This window comes from Strix aluco, chromosome 8 (assembly GCF_031877795.1).
Source record: "Strix aluco isolate bStrAlu1 chromosome 8, bStrAlu1.hap1, whole genome shotgun sequence".
NCBI lineage: Eukaryota > Metazoa > Chordata > Aves > Strigiformes > Strigidae > Strix > Strix aluco.
The window spans coordinates 28,546,096-28,565,304 of record NC_133938.1 but is presented as its reverse complement, the minus strand read 5'-3'; the positions used below and the strand labels follow the sequence as shown (position 1 = coordinate 28,565,304).

The 19,209-nt window shown below is 39.1% G+C and overlaps 1 protein-coding gene across 5 annotated transcripts in view; it reads left to right on the top strand.

Moving 5' to 3' along the window:
• Window positions 1-17,605, top strand: part of SUCO (SUN domain containing ossification factor) — a 41,885-nt gene extending 24,280 nt beyond the window's left edge. For 3 of the 5 annotated variants that reach the window (XM_074832861.1, XM_074832858.1, XM_074832862.1), the window contains 13 exons: window positions 1,590-1,610; window positions 1,847-1,902; window positions 2,911-3,002; window positions 3,730-3,795; window positions 6,564-6,638; window positions 7,112-7,208; window positions 8,219-9,385; window positions 10,281-10,368; window positions 11,693-11,797; window positions 13,595-13,749; window positions 14,111-14,202; window positions 15,439-15,494; window positions 15,653-17,605. In XM_074832861.1, coding sequence (XP_074688962.1) covers window positions 1,590-1,610; window positions 1,847-1,902; window positions 2,911-3,002; window positions 3,730-3,795; window positions 6,564-6,638; window positions 7,112-7,208; window positions 8,219-9,385; window positions 10,281-10,368; window positions 11,693-11,797; window positions 13,595-13,749; window positions 14,111-14,202; window positions 15,439-15,494; window positions 15,653-16,099 — 2,517 coding nt within the window. In that variant the 3' untranslated portion in view covers window positions 16,100-17,605. The remainder of the gene's footprint in view (window positions 1-1,589; window positions 1,611-1,846; window positions 1,903-2,910; window positions 3,003-3,729; window positions 3,796-6,563; window positions 6,639-7,111; window positions 7,209-8,218; window positions 9,386-10,280; window positions 10,369-11,692; window positions 11,798-13,594; window positions 13,750-14,110; window positions 14,203-15,438; window positions 15,495-15,652) is intronic. The other 2 variants (XM_074832859.1, XM_074832860.1) reach the window with 2 other exon arrangements.
• The last annotated feature ends 1,604 nt before the right edge of the window (window positions 17,606-19,209 follow it).

Sequence of the window (19,209 nt, the reverse complement as noted above, 5' to 3'; positions counted from 1 at the left end):
TAGAAATATTGACCTATTTTTTTCTCTTGGCTGTACCTGCTTTTTTTATATATATATATATATACATACACACTCTCTCTCTCTCTCTGGAGCAGAGATTAGAATGTGCATGTTTCTTGACACTTTTGTGCTGTATTCTGCTACACAGTTTTAAGTGAAACTGAAACAGTAAGCGTTTGAATTCTCATCAGTAGACCTGAAGTGCAGTTTTGCAGTTACTCAATCATAACAGGCTTATGCCTATTATTTAGGCTTACTGCTACTGGAGCATTTGCCATGATCTCTCTGCCTTCAAAATAACTTGTAGCAAGCTGTCTTTACTCAGGAGACTCAAAGAGAATAAAATTCCATAAATAACGTGGTACTTGGATGGGGATAAAAGCTTTTGTGAAAATATTGGGATGTAGTGGAGGTTTAAATTCAAATAACATACAGACCTTTTGGGTCCTCTCAGTGATAACACAGTGATGTGTTATCTTCCAATTATGGTGCTGCCAAAAAAGAATAATTTGGTTTGTGTTACTGAATTACGATTTGTGCTTTCATGAAGGAGTAGCTATGAATGATAGTTATCTAACTTCTCTACCCAGAAATTCTGCATGAGTTGCAGGATAAAGATTTCATTTATTCTTCTATTTTCTGTCTGAATTAATGCCTTAAGGTAGCTGGAATCTTGCTTGTCACTGAAGTTCTAGAATTGTATTAGATGCTTCAGCACTTACTCCTTTGGCAGATACAGTGTTCTGCCTTGAATAATGTAGCATGGTAAAATTTTTAAAGAATTGTTCTTGTAATGTTTTTATGTTATAGCACAAAAAGTAAGCAAGTTCTAAGTATGCCTAGACTACAGAAGAAGAGTCCAAAAATTTTTCAAAAAGTGTGATTTTTTTTTTGAAGTGGCTTAATGAACTTATATCAAAAACAATGGAACTTATTTTGTAAGAGTGTTTTTATGAGAATAGTTATTTTGATCTCACTTGCAGATTATTACAGTCCTTCAGTGATAGTGTCTACACAGTGGTTTAATAAATTCATTCTACACTGGCAAATTTAGATTAAATGACTATCAGTGTGTAGTCAAGTTCTCACTAGAAATACACAGATGACTGAAGCTTCCAAATGTATTAGATGCTCTATATGATTTCTTCCAGTAGCGTTTCTATAAATTGAAGCATGTTATATTGAACTTGAAGCAGCAGCAGTACATAGAATGCATGCTATGAAGGGTTTTTTCCTTTTGAGTCACTTTCTGTAATCTGTGCTCTTTAAGGGGAAAAAAAAATACACTTTAATTTTAATACACTTCAGTATTCTGTCTGCAATCATGCTGCCTAGAAAAATTGAATAACTTAAGTTCATTAATAAAACACTTGTTGCATGTTACCTTCTATCTGCAAGGTACAAGGGCTAAATGACATCTTGCTACCTAAGACAGATGAAGTAGTGTTGCAACTTTATCCTTCATAACTTGCCGCCTTAGGTATTTATAGTACTGAATTAAAAACAACAAAACTGTAGTTGCCTGTGGCATGTGTTCAGCCTTTGTACTGACATCTTTTTTTTTTCTCTCTTCCTTTCTCTTGCTTCAGATGTTCATCAAGTACATAAAGGTTAGCAACCTCTTCTTTTGGAATGATGAATGCATGGGGCTTGGGGTGTTCTCTACTGTAATACTGTAACTCAGCACTTCAATGCATGGCAAGAACAAATCTTTCAGTCCTTTCTGTTTTGGACAATCTACAAATCACTTGAGTAAACAAAACTTGCAATTTCAAGATTGGATGTATATGTTAAGTGAATTTGACACCGTAGATCTTTGGAGTTTTAAGTACCTTTTATTCTCTAGGTGGAGTTGATATCGCACTTTGGATCAGAACATTTTTGTCCTTTAAGTCTTATAAGGTAATAACTGTGTTTTGCTTTGTCTTTCTACCTCCTTGCAGTGAGGATTAGTGTTTTAATAATAGTTAGGCAACAAATTCTAGTTTTTGGTTTAAGTTATTTGCAAATATGGTGAATTGAAGTAGTTGCCTAACTTACCTGCTGTGTAGGATGCTTCACATCTGTTTAAAGAAGCTTTGAATCTTTTGATACTTCAGTATGTAAGGAATAGTTTATATTTGGGGGGGCGGCGGTGTTAGGAATCAGGAGCGTGAGCACCCTTAAGGAGCTCATGAGCATTTCAAGGCTGACCAAGCAAAACAAGTGGTGAACTGAAAAGAGCAGTTGTGGTAAGTGCTTTTGGGAAGCTGCTGTGTTGCATGGCACACCAGGCATGTACAGTTAGTAATGCTTGGAGTATCTAAATCGGAACAACTGTGTGTGTAGTTCAGAGAATAATCAGTCTCTGTACTACTCCTAAAAAGCAACTTCAATTCTCCTGTCAGCTACATCAGAATTTGAACCTGGGAACTCTAGTTTTATAAGCCAAACCATATTTTCAGTTGACAGGACTGCTTTAAATTGGATTGTTTTGATTTGATTTTGGCAGAGCAGGTCAAAGAGGATATAGTATGCAAAGTGAGGTAGTCATGAGTAGATATTCCTAAAGTTAGTCAAAGGTGAAGCTAAGAGGAGGTATAAGAGCTTGTGGAGAGCTTAAGACAAGGAAGTCTTGGTACGAGTTCAAGTTAAAAAGAAGGAAAAGTCTCTTTGGAATTACTAGAATTACAACCAGGATCTTGTTTTGGTGCAGCACTTGAAAGCATGCAGTGGACTTTGTGGATGCAAGTTAGAGAATAAGCATACCTGCTGTTTGGTCTTGGTTAACTGAAGGCAACTATTGCTTATCTAATTTATTTGCTATATATTATATAATATTAATATTGATTATCTAGTTATCAATTATGCCAAGTAATTACATGACTAATAGACTAATATTAGGTTTTTATGTTAAAACTTTGTTCATAGGGTATTTGGTACTAGCATGGTTGAAGAGTATGAAGAAATAGCTGATTCTCAGTATCAATCTGAACGACAAGAACTCTTCGATGAAGATGATGGTAAGCAGATAATTCCTGCATTTTTAGCCATTCAGATATGTCTTGTGCTAGTCTGGTGGCTTGTTGCTTCCTGCATATGATAAATGATTTGACTGCTAGATTTAGTCTTGTTGACAGTATTTCCACATTTCTGGGCTTATCCAACAATCCTTTTAAGTTTTAAACAATGCATTGTAACTGTTTGGAGAGTTACTTTGAAATGCTAGTAATAAGTCTTTATTTCATTTGACAGGCTAGGCAATAATATCTTCGTGTGCTGACAGTAGTAAAGGATAATTAAAATAATCAAAGCAGCTCACATGCAACAGCTTTATTCTTAGTGTCTGTAGCCCATTTCCTGAGATTGTATGATCAATGCTGCAAGCAATTGGGAAGGTGCTTATTTTGGCTTGCAGACATTGTGTTCAAATAAAGAAAAATATGATCACACCTACCTCCAGCCCTTATGAGGAGGAGGGGGAAAAACCCTATACAAAGCTCTGTGAGCTGTTTGCTGTATCTATGTCATGTATTCTAGGGAAACTGAAGCTTGAAACCTTTGGGTTTCTCATTGCTTGGAGCTTGATATTTCAGTATGTGATCTCTGACCTTTAACTTTATTTCTGTAGTTTTATTTTCACACTGTTAAACTGACATAGCTGAATGATATGTTAAATCTTGAGGTTTATTTTCTTTGTCCATAACACGTTTAATTTTGATAGTCATAAGTGTTCTTCTTTATACACAGATTATCTGTTGGATTACAATACAGGGGAAGAAAAGTCTTCAAAAAATCTCCTTGGTTCTGCTACAAGTGAGTATGATTTAAGAGAAAAGTTATTACTGTGATGAAACACCATGAGTTAATTGAAAGTGGAATGACATTTTGTCATGGAACAGCTACGACTTTCATATTTTTATGCTGAAACAATTTATTGTGATTCCTGTTTAATTGCATAGGAATAAATAGTAACAATTTGAAGTTGGGGTATGGTTCTTAAAGTGTTCTTAAACAGAACTTTTCAGTTCTAAGGATCTCTATTTTTTGGAAACTTTGCTTTCTGTACTTAAGGATCCTGAGCACTTAAAATAATATGAATGTTACATAGGGCTGTAAATAACCAGTACTAAAGTGCTGTAGAACCTTAATTATTCAGAACTTGGACAGCTATGCTTAATTAAGGTGCCTTATTTATAGGAGGCAATATAAAGGTTTACTTTGTACAGCTTGAAAGGAAGGGATGGAGAAGGCTTTATGTAAATATTGTAGCTTCTGTGCTCTTAAGAGCTGTGTATTTTTTTGAGAGAACTAGTGTTTCTTGACTGTTTCTTGTCCCTTTTCCATTGGAAAACCTCTAAGTGTGGGATTGGTTTGGCTAAGAATAGTTAAATGCTCAGTTTTAGTGGTATTCTTAACTGCTGAATTATTTAGGATATTATCAGCTGCCACACAACTTCTAAAGAGCTCTTGTGCTGTACCACTCTTCCTTCTGTCCCTGTTAGTGAAGATTTGTTACTGTAGTGTAGATTTGTACTCAAAATGAATGCTGTTTGAGCTCAGGCTTTCCTTTCATCCTGTAGTGGATCAGAGCTGCAGAGTTCTTTGCGACTATTTTCTAGAGCGTAGTTGTCACTTAAGAACAAAAAGGTCATGGCTAGGAATATTGCACAGCTTAGTGCAGTTTTCAAAGGGGAAAATAGATAGTGGAAAAGGCAATTTATTTCTAAATGTTAGCCTCTCACAGGTGAGAGAAGGTGGTATATTCTTCCCTGACACTGTTTTATCTCTCATCTGTGACTTTCAGAGTTCCTATCTTCAAGATGTCTTGAGTTGTGTTCGTGTGTTCTGTCTGCAAATGCAGTATTGCAAGTTTGAAAAATGCAGTGACTTTTTTATTGTGTGGTGTTTTTTTTTTTTTTTTAGAGTACTAAAGTTAAGATTAAAAGATTTGAAACACCTATTACTGATAGTGTTTTAGACAGCTGAGCACTGAAACATTGCAGTGATTATTTAGTTCTGGCTGGTAGATCTTGTTACTGAGACCTTTCATCTCTGGCAGGGTAGTCAGTGTTCCTTTTATGGAAGGAATACTGAGTTTGTGGGTGTTTGGTTTTGTGGTGGGTTTTATATGTGCATGCTCAGACAAATGTGATGGACTTCCATTTTGTGTCATTTGTCTTAAATAGACTGATACATGGTGAGGAAGAGTAGTAGGCTTCTCAGACATTTGATCTCAGAAGTATTTTGCAGTCTTCTGCTAGTCTAACCTGTGAGGGTAGTTCACTGTTCTTCCTCCTGCCATTCTCTCAGACTGCAGGCTTCTATACCAACTCTTAATTCTCCCTCTTTTTCTGTTTCTCTGTCAATAATAAGAAACCATTCATACTTCAAGTTTAGCATCTTTTGTTTATCATTACTTTTGAAAGAATACAGCCCCAGATGAACAATGAAATTCACGAGTGTAGTTTGTGATGTATTTTGGTGGAAGGGTAGAACCAAGGTTCTGAACAGAGCTTCCCGGAGTCTAAGAAATTTGTCATTACTAAAATGGCTCTCTAACTTTATGAACTTATCCATGTGACATACAGTACAGAAGTATGTTACTGGGTGGGGGAGAAATGGGCAAAATTAGGCCAACTTTCGCGTGTTTACAATAAGGGGCTCTTTCCCATCTTCTAAATAAGCTTGGCAATGATGTTTGTTTTCAATATCAAGACCAAAGAGTTAGCTGATGTGCTGGTGTAGAGCAGACCCTCTTTGAGTTTATTTCTATGATTTTTTTTTTGGGGAAAAAACTGTTCTACTGGACAGATCCTTAAAAAAATATATATCTCTCTCTAAGACAGATCTGTGGATATTTGTAACGGTTTTCTTCCGGTTGCCTTGACTGATGTAGATTGCATTCAAGTAAGATTGTAAAATGTAGATTTTCTTCTTCAAATTTTAAAATATTTAAATTGTTATGTTGCTGCAGTATCAGCTGAAAGCTGATAGGTTCAGGAGTAAGGAGGGAGGTATGATGCAAAATGACAGAGTCCAGCTTAATTTGAAAGAATTTGTAGTTTTCTGTGTCTGTCTTGCTGTCTGTCATCTTGTGTTCAAAGGCAGAATTCTGTCTTGCTCATTTAGCAAATGACATTTGTTGACTCACTACTTCAGTGCTCTTATGACAGATGATCCAACCTGTCTTTATTAGAACTCCGTTTAAGCTCTAAATTTCTGGCTTGGGACCTCCCTGAGTGTTCACATGCTCAGATTGTCGGAAAATTCCATGCCTAAATATTCTCTGTCTGTCTTACTGTTCCTTTGTTTCAGTGGACTAATGATCAGTGAGTACTTCTCACTAGTGTCAGAAGGTCTAGCTGGTAAAGGTTAGATACAGGTTTTCAAATAGAGGTTTCTAGCTTATAAACTTATCCTTTAAAAGCAACAGATGCATCCAGTGTAATGGCTGGATTTTTTTTATGTCCTTATGCTGTGTTTTGTTTCAAAGAAGTGTTACAGAACAGCAGATTGCTCAGTGGTCCTAACCTCTGGGCCCTCTGAATAAGTCCTCTCTGAGTAGTTGTTTTCTCTTCTAGATGCTATCCTAAGTATGGTGAATATTGCTGCTAATATGCTTAGAGCCAAAACTGAAGAGTCGTCTGAAGCTGAAGGTAATTTTTTTTAAATGAAAAGCATTCTGGGGAGTTTTAACTTCTCTTTGTTAGTTTGTTTAATTCTTTGAGGGGTTGGATGATCTATGTTTAAATTACTTTTTTCATCTTTTATGGCATACCTCATTAGTACCATAAAATTCTTATCCTACTGACTGAAAAGTGTAACAGAGATGCTTAATTTGCTGAGAAGGGATACAAAGATAACACAGGTGTTCACCTGCGTTTGGAGATCTTTATGCTCTGTATTACCCAGCTTCAGTTGTAAAGTCTAACTTGCTGCTTCTTCCTGGAAATATTTTGAGACTGTCCATAACAATGTGTGCATAAACTGTCAGTAGCACTTAATTCAAATAATTCCAACATCTGCAGTTAATAATTAAAAAAACCAAACCACCCCCAAAACACAAAAATTCATTGAAAACAAACATGGTTCTTGAATTTTTATGTTCACATTTTCCTCTTTCCTGCAGCAGGGAACAAAAGTGTGTCTGAAAATGTCACTGCCACCCCTGCAATTTCAACAGCTGCACCAAGACTGCCTGAACCAACTCCTGTTCCTTCACCAGAGTAAGTGATTGGCGTTGGGGTTTTTTTCAGTGTGTTCCTAGCAGAGACTAGCATGCACCAGTCTGGAATCTTTAGGAGCAGAATGCTTAGATATAGCATGCTGCCTTAAAGAAGTAAAAAGGCAAGTATTTGGTGAAATCTGTAGCATGGTAATGTACTAACCAGGGGAATTTATTGCCTTAGTTACTGTTTATAGGTATTTCCATTACTATATGTTTTGTTTTGACACTTAATGTCAAAATGTATCACTTTCTCAACTGTTTGTATTAGTTTGTTTAGAAGTAGGGGTGGTGTTCTTGGCTATTGTTCCAGGTTTTGCAGGTTGTCTCCTGCAAGGGAGACTAATTAGGAATGTAAGTTGTACTGCTGAAACTTCAGCTAAATTGTAATGACAAAAATTCTGTTTTAGAAGCTTATAATTTTTTTGCTAGGCTTTCCTTGATGAAAATACATATGCAGAGATATGGAATTAGGTTGGGAGGAGTTGTATGTTGATATTCTAAGGGGTTTTTTTAGTTGACTACAATTGTTTAGAATTGATTTGGCTACTTAAAGCCGAGGCTCTAGCTTTTCAATGTTAAGACCTGACTTGTGCTGTATTTAGTGGTTTTATGGTTTCCTAGCACTCTGATTGTTGAAAGTGAGGATGGTCAGTGGGAAGGTTGTGATTCTTGCATTTGAAGATTGCAGCAGAAGAGCAAGATGCCTGCTATGTAAGAACTTAGTGATATTTGAACTGGTGACTTTTTTTCAGGGGTGAGGAAAGGGGCAATATCTGGTTGAGAAGGTTTGCTGTTTCAGAAGCAAGGATTGAAATAATTTGCTTGCAAATCAGGATAGAAAAACACCAGAGGAAATGCTACCAGAATTTCTCTGACTGTATCCAAACTGGCCTTTGGTTACTGGCATAAGCTTCACTAATTTTCTAAAAGATCCTACTTTTGCAGTCTTCCAGATCAGGCATGTGAAACTGTTGAAGTAACATCCTGTCTTTAACTCTTTCATTGTAGACTTGTTACTACAGATATGCCACAGATAGATAAAGAGCAATTAATTGTGGATTTGACAAAAGAAAGTCCTATTGTTCAGCTAGTACAAGAGTATGAAGAAGATACAAGCCAGTCAACAGTAACCTTGCTGCCCAGTGATGATCAGGAAGAGGAAACATCAGCATGGTTCGAACTTGAGACAGAAAAGTACTGCTATGACATGGCAACAGTATGTTGTATTTCCACCTTTTCAGAATACCTGTTTAAATGGTGTTCAGTTGCAGTAGCCATGCGTCGGCAGCGTAGTAAAACAGAAAGTAAACAAGGGCAAGATTACTCTGCTGATGTTCAGCAGCCACAGGCGGTTCTGACTGAATCTATACATACGTCAATAGATGAGCCTCTGCCTGAGCAATTAGACAGCAAAGTTGAGAGACCATCTGGATCTACTGTTGCAGTTGACTTCAGCAGTGTGGTCCATGAGGAGATCAGTAATGAGACCACAGATTCAATTGAACTGGAACCAAGCCATCCTCAAACTGTCTCTCAATCCCTCCTCTTAGAAGTTACTTCTGAAATTAAGCCGTTGCCAACAACAGACATGGCATTGGAGCCTGCAAAAGAAGATGCAGGCCAGGTAGCATCAAGGGTGACTCCCCAGGTGGATGTAGCTGAGATCAGTGCAGAAACAGAAAAGGTTGAGAGCTCTATTGTAGAAGAAAACCCTGTAGCTTCTGAGACCAGCGTGGCCACTGAGGTAAAGGAGATGAGCACAAGAGAGATTACTGCTACTCCAGTGACTTCAAAGCCTACAGAGACAGTTCTGCAGCCTGAATATACAGTGGGCATGTTAGCTAGTGACTCTGGGGAAGGAAAGGAAAGCACTCCAGAAGTGCAGAAACCTGTTTTGCCTCCGGTTGAGTCTTCTGCACCTGCGGAAACAAAGGAGGAGGATCAGGCGAGTGAAGAAGCTTTAATGGCGATTCCAGTCTCCGGGGGACCGCAGAGAACAGCTACAGACTTTTATGCGGAATTGCAGAATTCAACAGATCTAGGCTACGCTAATGGAAATCTTGTTCATGGATCTAACCAAAAGGAGTCCGTATTCATGCGTCTTAATAATCGCATAAAAGCCCTAGAAGTAAACATGTCTCTCAGCAGCCGTTATTTAGAAGAACTTAGTCAGAGGTAAGTCTGAGGAAGACTGGTAAGGGTCTGCCATATATAAACATGGTTTTAGCTAACTATACAAAGAAACATACACATATGGAAAGTAGTACAGTGGAAATGGAGTATAATGTAAATCACAGCATAAAGCTTTATGGGAAACTGAGAAGAGTACCTCATCTGAGGTAGCAACCAGAGACCTAAATGTCTGTGTGTGGCAGAGGTTCCCTTTCTGTATTTTGGATACTATCACATTTATCTTGTTTTGAGGAATATTGCTGTGGGTCTTTTAAAAGGATGAAGTGTTTCCAGGATGTAAGCACTAATCCTGTCCATAATCCTTTCAACAAAAGGGCACGTCCTTGTGCTGCTGTTACACTGAATGACACAGACCTACAGTGCTGCCTTTACAGAATTGATTATTTCCACTTAACTACCATGTTGCCTGTAATAACTCTACTTGGAGAAGGGGGCATGGAGAGTCAACCAAGAACTTTCTGTGAGGGAGGTACATATGCTAGTGTTTATCTGTGGTGCTCCTTAGCCACAGGAGAATCAGGAAGTGTTCCATTTCAGAACTGGTTCCAAGGAAGTGGCTCTTCATTATATTTACTGTTGTGTTGTCTGGCTTGGCAATTAGTGTTTGCAGAGAATTCTCCATATTGAATTCCAGTAAATTGGTGCTAAGCTCTAAGGGGTTTAAATAGATTTATTTGACTTTAACCTTAGAATAAACTCACAAAAAACTAGAAGGAGTTTTGCTTGGTGTGAAACTTAAAAGGGAATACCACTTGATGTTTAAATAAAACTTCTTTGGGCAAGGAGAAGTTTTGTGCTGGCATAGTCATATTTTCTGAAAACAGTGCCGAAGAGTGTTATGAACTAGCATTTCAGACTTTCATGCTCTTTGTTTTAGGTACCGAAAGCAAATGGAAGAAATGCAGAAGGCTTTCAATAAAACAATAATAAAACTTCAGAACACCTCAAGAATAGCAGAAGAGCAGGTACGGTTTGTTGGACTACTTAACTCTCCTAATTAGGAAAACACTTTTAAGAAAGTTGTAAGGTACAGAAATTTTCAGTTGAAGATTTTTATTAGCTGCTTATCTGCCCTTTAAAAACATCTGTTCCATGCTTCCCAATTTTTTTTTGTGTAATAAAATTTTTAGCTATGTTCCTAGTCATTTTAGAATAAAGCCATTTCCAGCTCTGTTTCCTGATTTTCTATTTGAAGAAAAAAATCAGTTGTCAGCTGGTAATGATTAAAACTCTTAAATGTCTTTGTCAATGAAAAAGTTAACCAGGTCATTTCCAACCCTTGTTTCTTGCTTGTAGTTGCACTCAAAACTGTTTTTTTAACTTCGTTTGTTTTTCATCTCCAATTTAAAGTATAGCTAGACAATTGCTTTGCTGCTGAAGAAACCTAGCCTTTAGAAAGGGAGAGGGATACACTAATGGCTTATGCTGAGCTTGCATTTGAAAGTGTAGTGCATGTAACAAAAGTTTTAGTTCATTCTTTAAAATGGGATGTAAGGAAGTGGGAGCTGAAGGAGGTTTTCCCTGCTCTGCCATCCTAGCTTTCCTGAGCAGCTGTGAAATACAGTGCTACCTGCAGTGCCAAAAAATCACTGAAGCAACTGTACATGTGGCCTAGCAAACTTAATCCCAAACTGTCTGAAATTCAATTTCTGAAGTGCAGTCCCAGGCCTGTAGTTTGCTCATCCATCAACAGTGAAGAAAATTGCAGCTTCCCTGAGATCATATGTGTGCTCTTTTCTGCTTTTTTTGAATAGTATCGAATGCTGGTCACTCTGAGCTGCTCCTCTTGGTTAACCTCCCTGATATTCTGCTCACCTTTCTTAAATTCTCATAGGATTAAGAATCCTGTTAGAACTCTTCTGGGAGGGAGATAATACCTGTAAAGGACTTGTTCTGGCTGACCTGGGCTCCTGTCATTAAGTGGCTGGCTCCCTGATCCCAGAACATAACCCGTGTGTCAGCCCTTAGACTTTGGCTCTGCCTGGTCACCCGCATGTGTATTTTGTAACATGATGGTATTCAGTTTCCTGATAGTCATTGCATGGAGCTGGCTACTTAATCTGCCTACTGTAATGAAATGCCCTTGGCGTAACGTTACAAAATATTATTTGATAAGTAAAAATGTTGATGTTTCTGTTACGGAAGTTGTGTTGAAAACAATGCTGAATAGATCATGTGTCTATAAATGCTTGGCTGTGTCAGACCGAACGCTAACTCAGTATGTGTGAGGGTATATGATAGTGGGAACCTGACAACTAAATAGCCTGGCCATGGCTCTCTTTAATACAGGATCAGCGGCAAACAGAAGCAATCCAGCAGTTACAAGCACAGCTCACCAACATGACGCAGCTAGTCTCTAATCTGTCAACAACTGTGGCGGAATTAAAACGTGAGGTAATTATAATTCAGCAATATGGCATGAGAACTCAAAATGGATGCATAAACATATCTCAATTTGAAGAGGCCTGAAGTCTTTAAATGGAGCTTTTCATTTGAGAAGTTGTCTGTAGTGTTGCTTTCAGCCTACTTTAGCAGTTAGGGCAAGATAGGGGAGGAAAGTTTGAGTAGCTTGAGGTGTTTTGTGCACAGCAAGATTGGTAATAATTTCTGCTACAATCCTGCTAGCCCCATGATTGTAGTCTGAGCTAATGATAAAGATAAAACTTAGTTAGAATAACTTAATATCTCAGCCTTCCTGTAGTGCATTGGAATTGATACCGTTCTGTGAAATGATTCTTAATGAAATTAGAAGACTAACCACTGACTTTGAAATGGCAATAATGGGATTTGTTTCACGTATAGAATGTTTGATGTGTGTCAGAGGGAATGGTAAAGTTCATGCTTCAGGAACTTTTCTGGCACTTGCTGTGTTGTATAACCAGTTGTATTGCATGGCTTTGTTACACAACTTCAGTAAAATGGGATGGTTTGCAGTGACCAGCACTTACATTGACCACTTAAATATTAACAGACTCTTGCCATAGGAGGTTTAGTGTGCAAGAGTGTACTGGCCACTGCTCGAAATGGGTTGTAATAACAGATGAGTATGTGGAGGGTTACACTCCTAGCTACTGAATGGGAGGCTCACATGGCTAAGACACCCTTCTCCTTTCCCCTCTGGCTGTTGTGATCTCTTGAGATTAGGGGAGTCTTGGCAACGATGTTAGGAACATATTCTCTCAAATGTTTGTTCTCCAGCCGGGGATTTTAAGCAGTACCATAAACATGACCTTTTTTGTGTGTGCATGTTGCCAAAGACATCTCTTGAGCTGTTTTCTAACAGTTAGTGAGACTCCTTTGATGCCTGGCTAAGTTCCTGTTCATGAGTGCTGTGCTTTTAACCTGGTTTTGACAGCAGTGATCATAAGGTGATCATCAGATGAGTATCCTGGAATTTGAACACATGGCTTTCCCTGAACTCAGCTCTGGTTGCCTGAGTCTATTAGTCTGAGCCATTTGCTTGTTACAAAATGGGAAGTGGTGTTCCTTGTCTCTTCTAAAGTCTTCGTATGACTTCTACCTTAAACACACTAAGAGATCTTAGATTTTTTTTTTTGGTAGGAAAATGGTGCAATTCATTTTTTTAAAACATTATCTGCAAAATACCCTTGTATTTCAGCTTCCATATAATTCTAGTAAGCTTCATCTGTCAATCTTAAATGAACACACTCCAAAAATTCCTTCTGCTAGGTTGTGAAATGGAAGAGTATTCAGAAAGGTGAAACCCGTTGAATCAAGCGAATATAACGGTATTTATTCTGTGAAGTACTGCAACATCAGCTGATGAAAAGCATCATATAAAATTGAGATAGTATTACATCCATGTCAGCTGTAAAACAGAAGTTACTTTTAGTACACTTTCTTACCGAAAGTATATTACTTTCAGATAGGTTTGAATGCTCTTTGCAAGGGGCAGCTACTTCTTTGTTATGGTAGTACCCTAGTTGGTGACGACATGTCCTGTGTTACCAGCTAGTGGTTTTCAGCCTTCAGTCCTTGAATGCTGTGTAGCCAATAGGCTGCATCAAACCTCTGAAAATATCTTCAAATTTGAACAAGTGTTTAGCGAAATTGAAGTGAATTGAGAACATGTCAGTTGTGTTCTTTTGAAGATTTTAATGTTTAAAATACAAGTATAATAGTATCATTAAATTATTTTTTGTCTTTAATAACTGTATCAAATCCTTCCAGGTTTCTGATCGGCAGACCTACCTTGTGATTTCTCTGGTTCTCTGTGTCATTCTGGGCTTGGTGCTTTGTGTGCAGCGGTGCAGAAACAATTCCGAGTTCTGTGAAGATTACCTCTCAAAAATTCCCAAAAGTAATCACTACCCTAGCCCCAAAAGGTAATGTATGTATATTTGTAACTTAATTGTTCTTTCAGCTTTTATTGATGCTTCCTTAAATCTGCTGGGACTGACACATCTGCTTTAATTCTGAGTCTTCTTTCTGCAAACTCAAAATTGATAGCAAAGAGCCCTTAACTGCTCTTTAGTAAGTCTCTCCTAGGAGCATTTTGGGGCTGCTACATTTAACATGCTTGATAGCTTGTTGCAAATATAGTCCTGTATCTGTTTGCCGGGCTTTCTTGGGCACCTCAGTGAATAATTCTGGTTTTCTGCCAAAGATGTTTCTTAATGAAAAATGCATATGACAAAGTCCTGAGAAAAATGTGTATAAAAAAGCTTTGTGGATTTTGTTTCCTAGGTGTTTTTCCTCCTATGATGATATGAATTTGAAAAGAAGAACTTCTCTTCCACTGGTCAGATCACAGTCTTTTCAGCTAGCTGGTAAAGAAGGTATCCATATGTCCTACATCTAGTCTCTAGTGTTTACTCAGTGCTATACAATGTGTCTGCTACTGCAAGTGTATGAAAACAGAATTGCAGGTTAATGTCAAAGTACACTGGATTGTAGTAGTTCACCTATACATTCTGGAGGACAAGGTGGTTCATGAACAGGTTACCAGACACTCACAGAACTGTGCTAAATTATGCTAAAACATTAAATATAGTCTTTGCTATCATTTATACTCTACAGATGTCATCTTGGGGTTAGTAACTCTTCAGGCAGGCATTCAGGTCTACAAAGCTATGAAGCTTGCCAAAAGTGGCTGCTTAATTTTTTAATGCTGGATGTGGGAAGTCTGAGTGCCCTACTTCTGAGAAGTCCTGATAGCCTGTCTGAAACTTGGCAGATATTGTAGGATCCAAATTTATCAACTGTAGTAAGAAAATTTAGACTATTTATCTTGGCTTGGGTAAGAGGAATGATCTCGTTGTTTCAGTATTCATGTTATACTCGGGACAACTGAATTTTGATTTCTTAGGCCATCATCATCATGCAAAATCAAAAGCATTGCAGATTATACTAACCACCAAGTATATAGCTGACACTGCTTTTCTGGGTGCAGTGAACTTGCTTCATGGTTTTTGTACTGTGACTAAAACTGCATGAAAACTTGAGTTGAATTGGGAACGTGTTGCAATAGACACTAGCTAAGGCATAGACTAATTTTTTTGCAAAACCACCCTTTTTCTGAATTCTCCCCTGCTTTGGCATGGAAGAATGATCCACAAAGCCCTGATGGAGGAATGCCAGCCTGGTCTCATGTCAGTCTGAACAGCTGTGTCCTTGATAGGTGCACATGCTTCTAGTATCCTGTCATGGGCAGGCTGCACACCAAGTACTACTAGCTTGGTAACAGTTTGTTTGCATAGAAGTTCACTTTTGCTGATTATTGTTCCTTTTCCCCAAAGGATGTTCTCTGCACCTCTCCTGTGGCCTAATATACCAGGAGGTGAAGTGTTGTCAGGTGTATGTCACTGACAGCTGCCGTGGCAGCGTAGGGGAATTCCTCCGTGTGTTGACTTCACTTTCAGTGTTCATGTTTTGTGCCTCCATTAACTGACGATGGGAGCAAAAATGTGTGTGTGATAAGTGGAATATTCTGTCATGCTGTTATTTCCTTAGAATTACGTTGCTCTAGAGCTGGCAGCGTCAGGACTGCTAAGTTTACATTCCCTCTCTTACAGTGGATCCAGAGGACCTGTACATTGTAGAACCCCTGAAGTTTTCCCCAGAGAAGAAGGTACAGTGGTGTGGGGAGGGCGGGCTGGGCTGAGGGGTGTCTGCCGGCAGGTGGTGCAAGTCTCAGCTGCTCTCCCTTGTGCCGACTCTTAGGCTTGGTTTTTATGCTTTGCTTGCCTTCCAGAACCTAACTGTTTCTCTTTTCGCTTGTGGTTTCAGAAAAAGCGTTGTAAATACAAAAGTGAAAAAATAGAGACTACTAAGCCAACAACAGAGCTTCTGCATCCAATAGCCAATGGGGAAATTAAAGGAAGGAAGCCGTTTACGAATCAGAGGGACTTCTCTAACATTGGGGAAGTTTATCACTCTTCGTATAAGGGTCCTCCATCCGAAGGAAGCTCTGAAACGTCATCGCAGTCTGAGGAGTCTTATTTTTGTGGCATTTCAGCGTGTACAAGTCTGTGCAATGGACAGACCCAAAAGACAAAAACTGAGAAGAGGGCTATAAAACGAAGACGGTCTAAAGCTTCAGACCAAGGGAAGCTCATAAAAACTCTAATACAGACTAAGTCAGGGTCAATGCCAAGCCTGCATGACATAATCAAAGGAAACAAAGATATAACAGTGGGAACACTTGGTGTCACGGCAGTTTCTGGACACATCTAAAACTAGCTGAACTTCTCAAACAGGAGAGTGTTTGTTCGTTTGAGAACAGTCTGTGGTATTCTGTGGGAGGATAGTGGGAGACGAAGAGCTCAACTAATTGGAAAGTATTCAGAAATTTGGTTTCTGCCTTTTTAAATAGATGGGATTGTGTCAATCTTGGCTATAAGCTGCAGCTTTACAAGGCTGATAATTTCCTATGAGAACAGCTCGGGGGGAGGGAGGGCAGGGTTCATTTTATAAAGGTTTTTTTTCACAGTTCCTGGGGCAGAGATTTTTTGAAACCCAGTTTGTTGGGTGGAATAGGGATAAAAGCCTAATCCTCTTCCTTTAGCTTTGTTCCTATTTCTTGCACCTTCCCATATTTATGTGCCTTTTGTCTATTTATAATGCCACTGGAAGAGGGGAGATACAATTGTTTGTCATTTGATTTATTTTGTAATTTCTCTAGCTTTTTTTGAAGATGCAACACTACAGTGCTGTAAAGGGACATGAGTTGGCCTTCAGCTGGACTCAGTAATGTGGACTGGATACTGTAAAAATACTAATAGATGGACTTGCCTGACTAGATTCTGGTTTTGCAAACTCAGTTGAGGAAAATATCTCAGTAGAGATGGCAATCCTGTTTATTTCCGCCTTCAGTTGCAAATTAGAACGGTAGTCTGATGTACTAAAGGAATGACAGTGGCTCTTTAGGATTTCCTCTGTACGATGGGATCTTAGGCTGATGAATGCATTTGTTACCTAAATTGCCTGCTGTAGTTCTCTGAAGAAAGTGAATGAGCAACACTTGCTGTTTCTGTGCTGAGAGGTCAGGAAAAAGCTCAGCTGAAGAATGTGAGGGTGAGCTGGTGCAGCCGGGCTCTTCTCCCAGCCAGCTCTGGATGTGTTGAGTTTGCAAAGCCTTGAAGTCTGACCAGTCAGGCTGGTTCAAAGTGGGTATTTCCATAACGTTTGCTTTTGTATTGGCTAACAAATGTGCAGTGTTTGTATGGTTGGTATTTTCATATCCAAGTGTTTTTTATTTTGACTGTGATTGTATATTTGGATACTATAGGATGTGTGATTGCTAAATTGTTGAGTGTGTTTCTGAGCGAGTGGAACAAAAGGTTATTCCTTTTGACAGGTGTTACAGGTTCACGTTGTAAAAAATAAGTTAACTTATTGAGCACTTTTAGTGGTACCCTTTTTAACAGATCTAATGCCTTTCCTGGGTATTGTATGTAATGTGACTTATTTAAAGCCTTTGGTTTTTTTGCTGCTTTCTTGTTAGTTTATGAATACTTTAAGGTGATGTACTTTTGGAGTTGATCTGCACAATTAGCCAGTCAGAGCACATGAACCAGACATGCTGAGTGTGAATTCAGAAGGGTTTCAAACCTAGATGAGGAAAATACATACCACCTGAGTGCAGCATACAATGTTGTGGAGCAAGAGTATGTAACTACAGAGCTGTAGTGCCATTAGAAACTGTGAATTTCCAAATAAATCTGAACACTTTGTCTTTAACTTACTGGCATTTTTCCTTTGAAAATGAAACTTGTGGCTTAAATTCCCCGATAAGGACTAGTCTTTAAATTTCAGTCCAGGACTAGGGTCCTTTGGGCCATAATAAGGAGTTCATAAACTTAATTGTCAGCCTAGATGTGTTTGTCTATTGAAGAAAAGTGGGGGTGAGGGGAGGGAAGGTGAAGGGTGCGAGTGCTGCTTTGCCCGAATGTTCAGGAATCATGGCCATGTAAAACTGCTAGAAGTTTCCAGTGGGTGTCAGTTCACATCTTGACCTGGGGAGATCCTTAGAGGCTGTAGCTTTACTGCATGAAATTACCTCTTGGTACTCAGAGCTAAGGTTTGTGAAGGATATAAAAGGCCATTAAAAGAAAATGTTAGTTATTTATCATTTCAAACCAGACTTTTCAGCTTGAAGTTCACCCCTTACTGGTCTCTTCCTCCTAAATTATTTCTAGCAAGCATAGCAGCACTGTGTGCAGCCAACTGCCAAATTCACCAGCCGTCCGGCATGTGCTTCTCTTGTCAAATGAGACCTCCCCAGCACTAATTTCTTGCTTGAGTGTCTCAAGACTCCACTTCATCATAGCGCTGTGATTTAAAAAGCAATTGAATGTGGGGTTTGCTGGGGGTGTGGGGTTTTGTGGTGTGGGGTTTTATTTACTGACCTTCCTCTGGATACATCACTTGTAGGAAGCGTGCTTTCCTTTACTGCCCTGGCAATCACCGAGCTGTTCTTCTCATCAGTATGAATCAGCTGAAGCTGCCTGTGACTGAGTTCTTGAAAGAATTAAAAAAAAAGTTCTTCACTATCTAGCTGAAAACCAAAGCCTGACACACCTAGAATATGCTGATAGGTGTAGAATGAGGCCAAAGGAGGTGTGATGCAATGTGCAGGCAACAAATGTGGCTCTAGGGGGGGTTTGTTTTTCCTTTGTTCTAGCTGGCCTGTAAGCACTGGATGAGAGCAAATTTGGGAATAATGCATATCCTAAAGGGACAGAGCAGAGCGCTGCGGTGAGAATATGGCTTGAGGCCTCATGGCTTCCAGTTCACCCTGGAGATGTGGCAGATGCCCGAAGTGGTAGATAACACAGGGCCAGAAACTCTTCTCACTCAGGCTCCCGTGTTTCAGGACTGTTTTGAGAATGCCTCACAGCATTTCCACTTCTGAAAGCATACCCCCAAATTAATGTAAAGAATAAATGATGTCATGAGCTGTGTGGGTTCACTTTCCTGAAAGCCACTTACTGTTCCTAAGAAATGCTGCCTCTGGGCTCTGAGTCAACTGGAGCTTGTGTGAATGCAGCAGGTGTGATGGGGAGCAAAGGCATTTTGTGCACAATGTGGACTCCTCTAGTACTTTAAATATCTGGTGAACAGAAACTTGGGTCATATGGTGAAAAATATCAGCCTAGGTGTTCTTTTGTGCTGGGTCAGCAGGGATGGCTGCTGGCAGTAGTGGCTCCTGTGAAGAAAGCTCATCTGTTGTAGGGTCACTGCTGGTGCAGGTCAGCCAAGGAGTGACTTTCATACTCTCCTGAGTTTGTTGCTAACCATTTCAACCATGTCTCAGTCTGAACTTTCTGATCAAAGCACAGGTT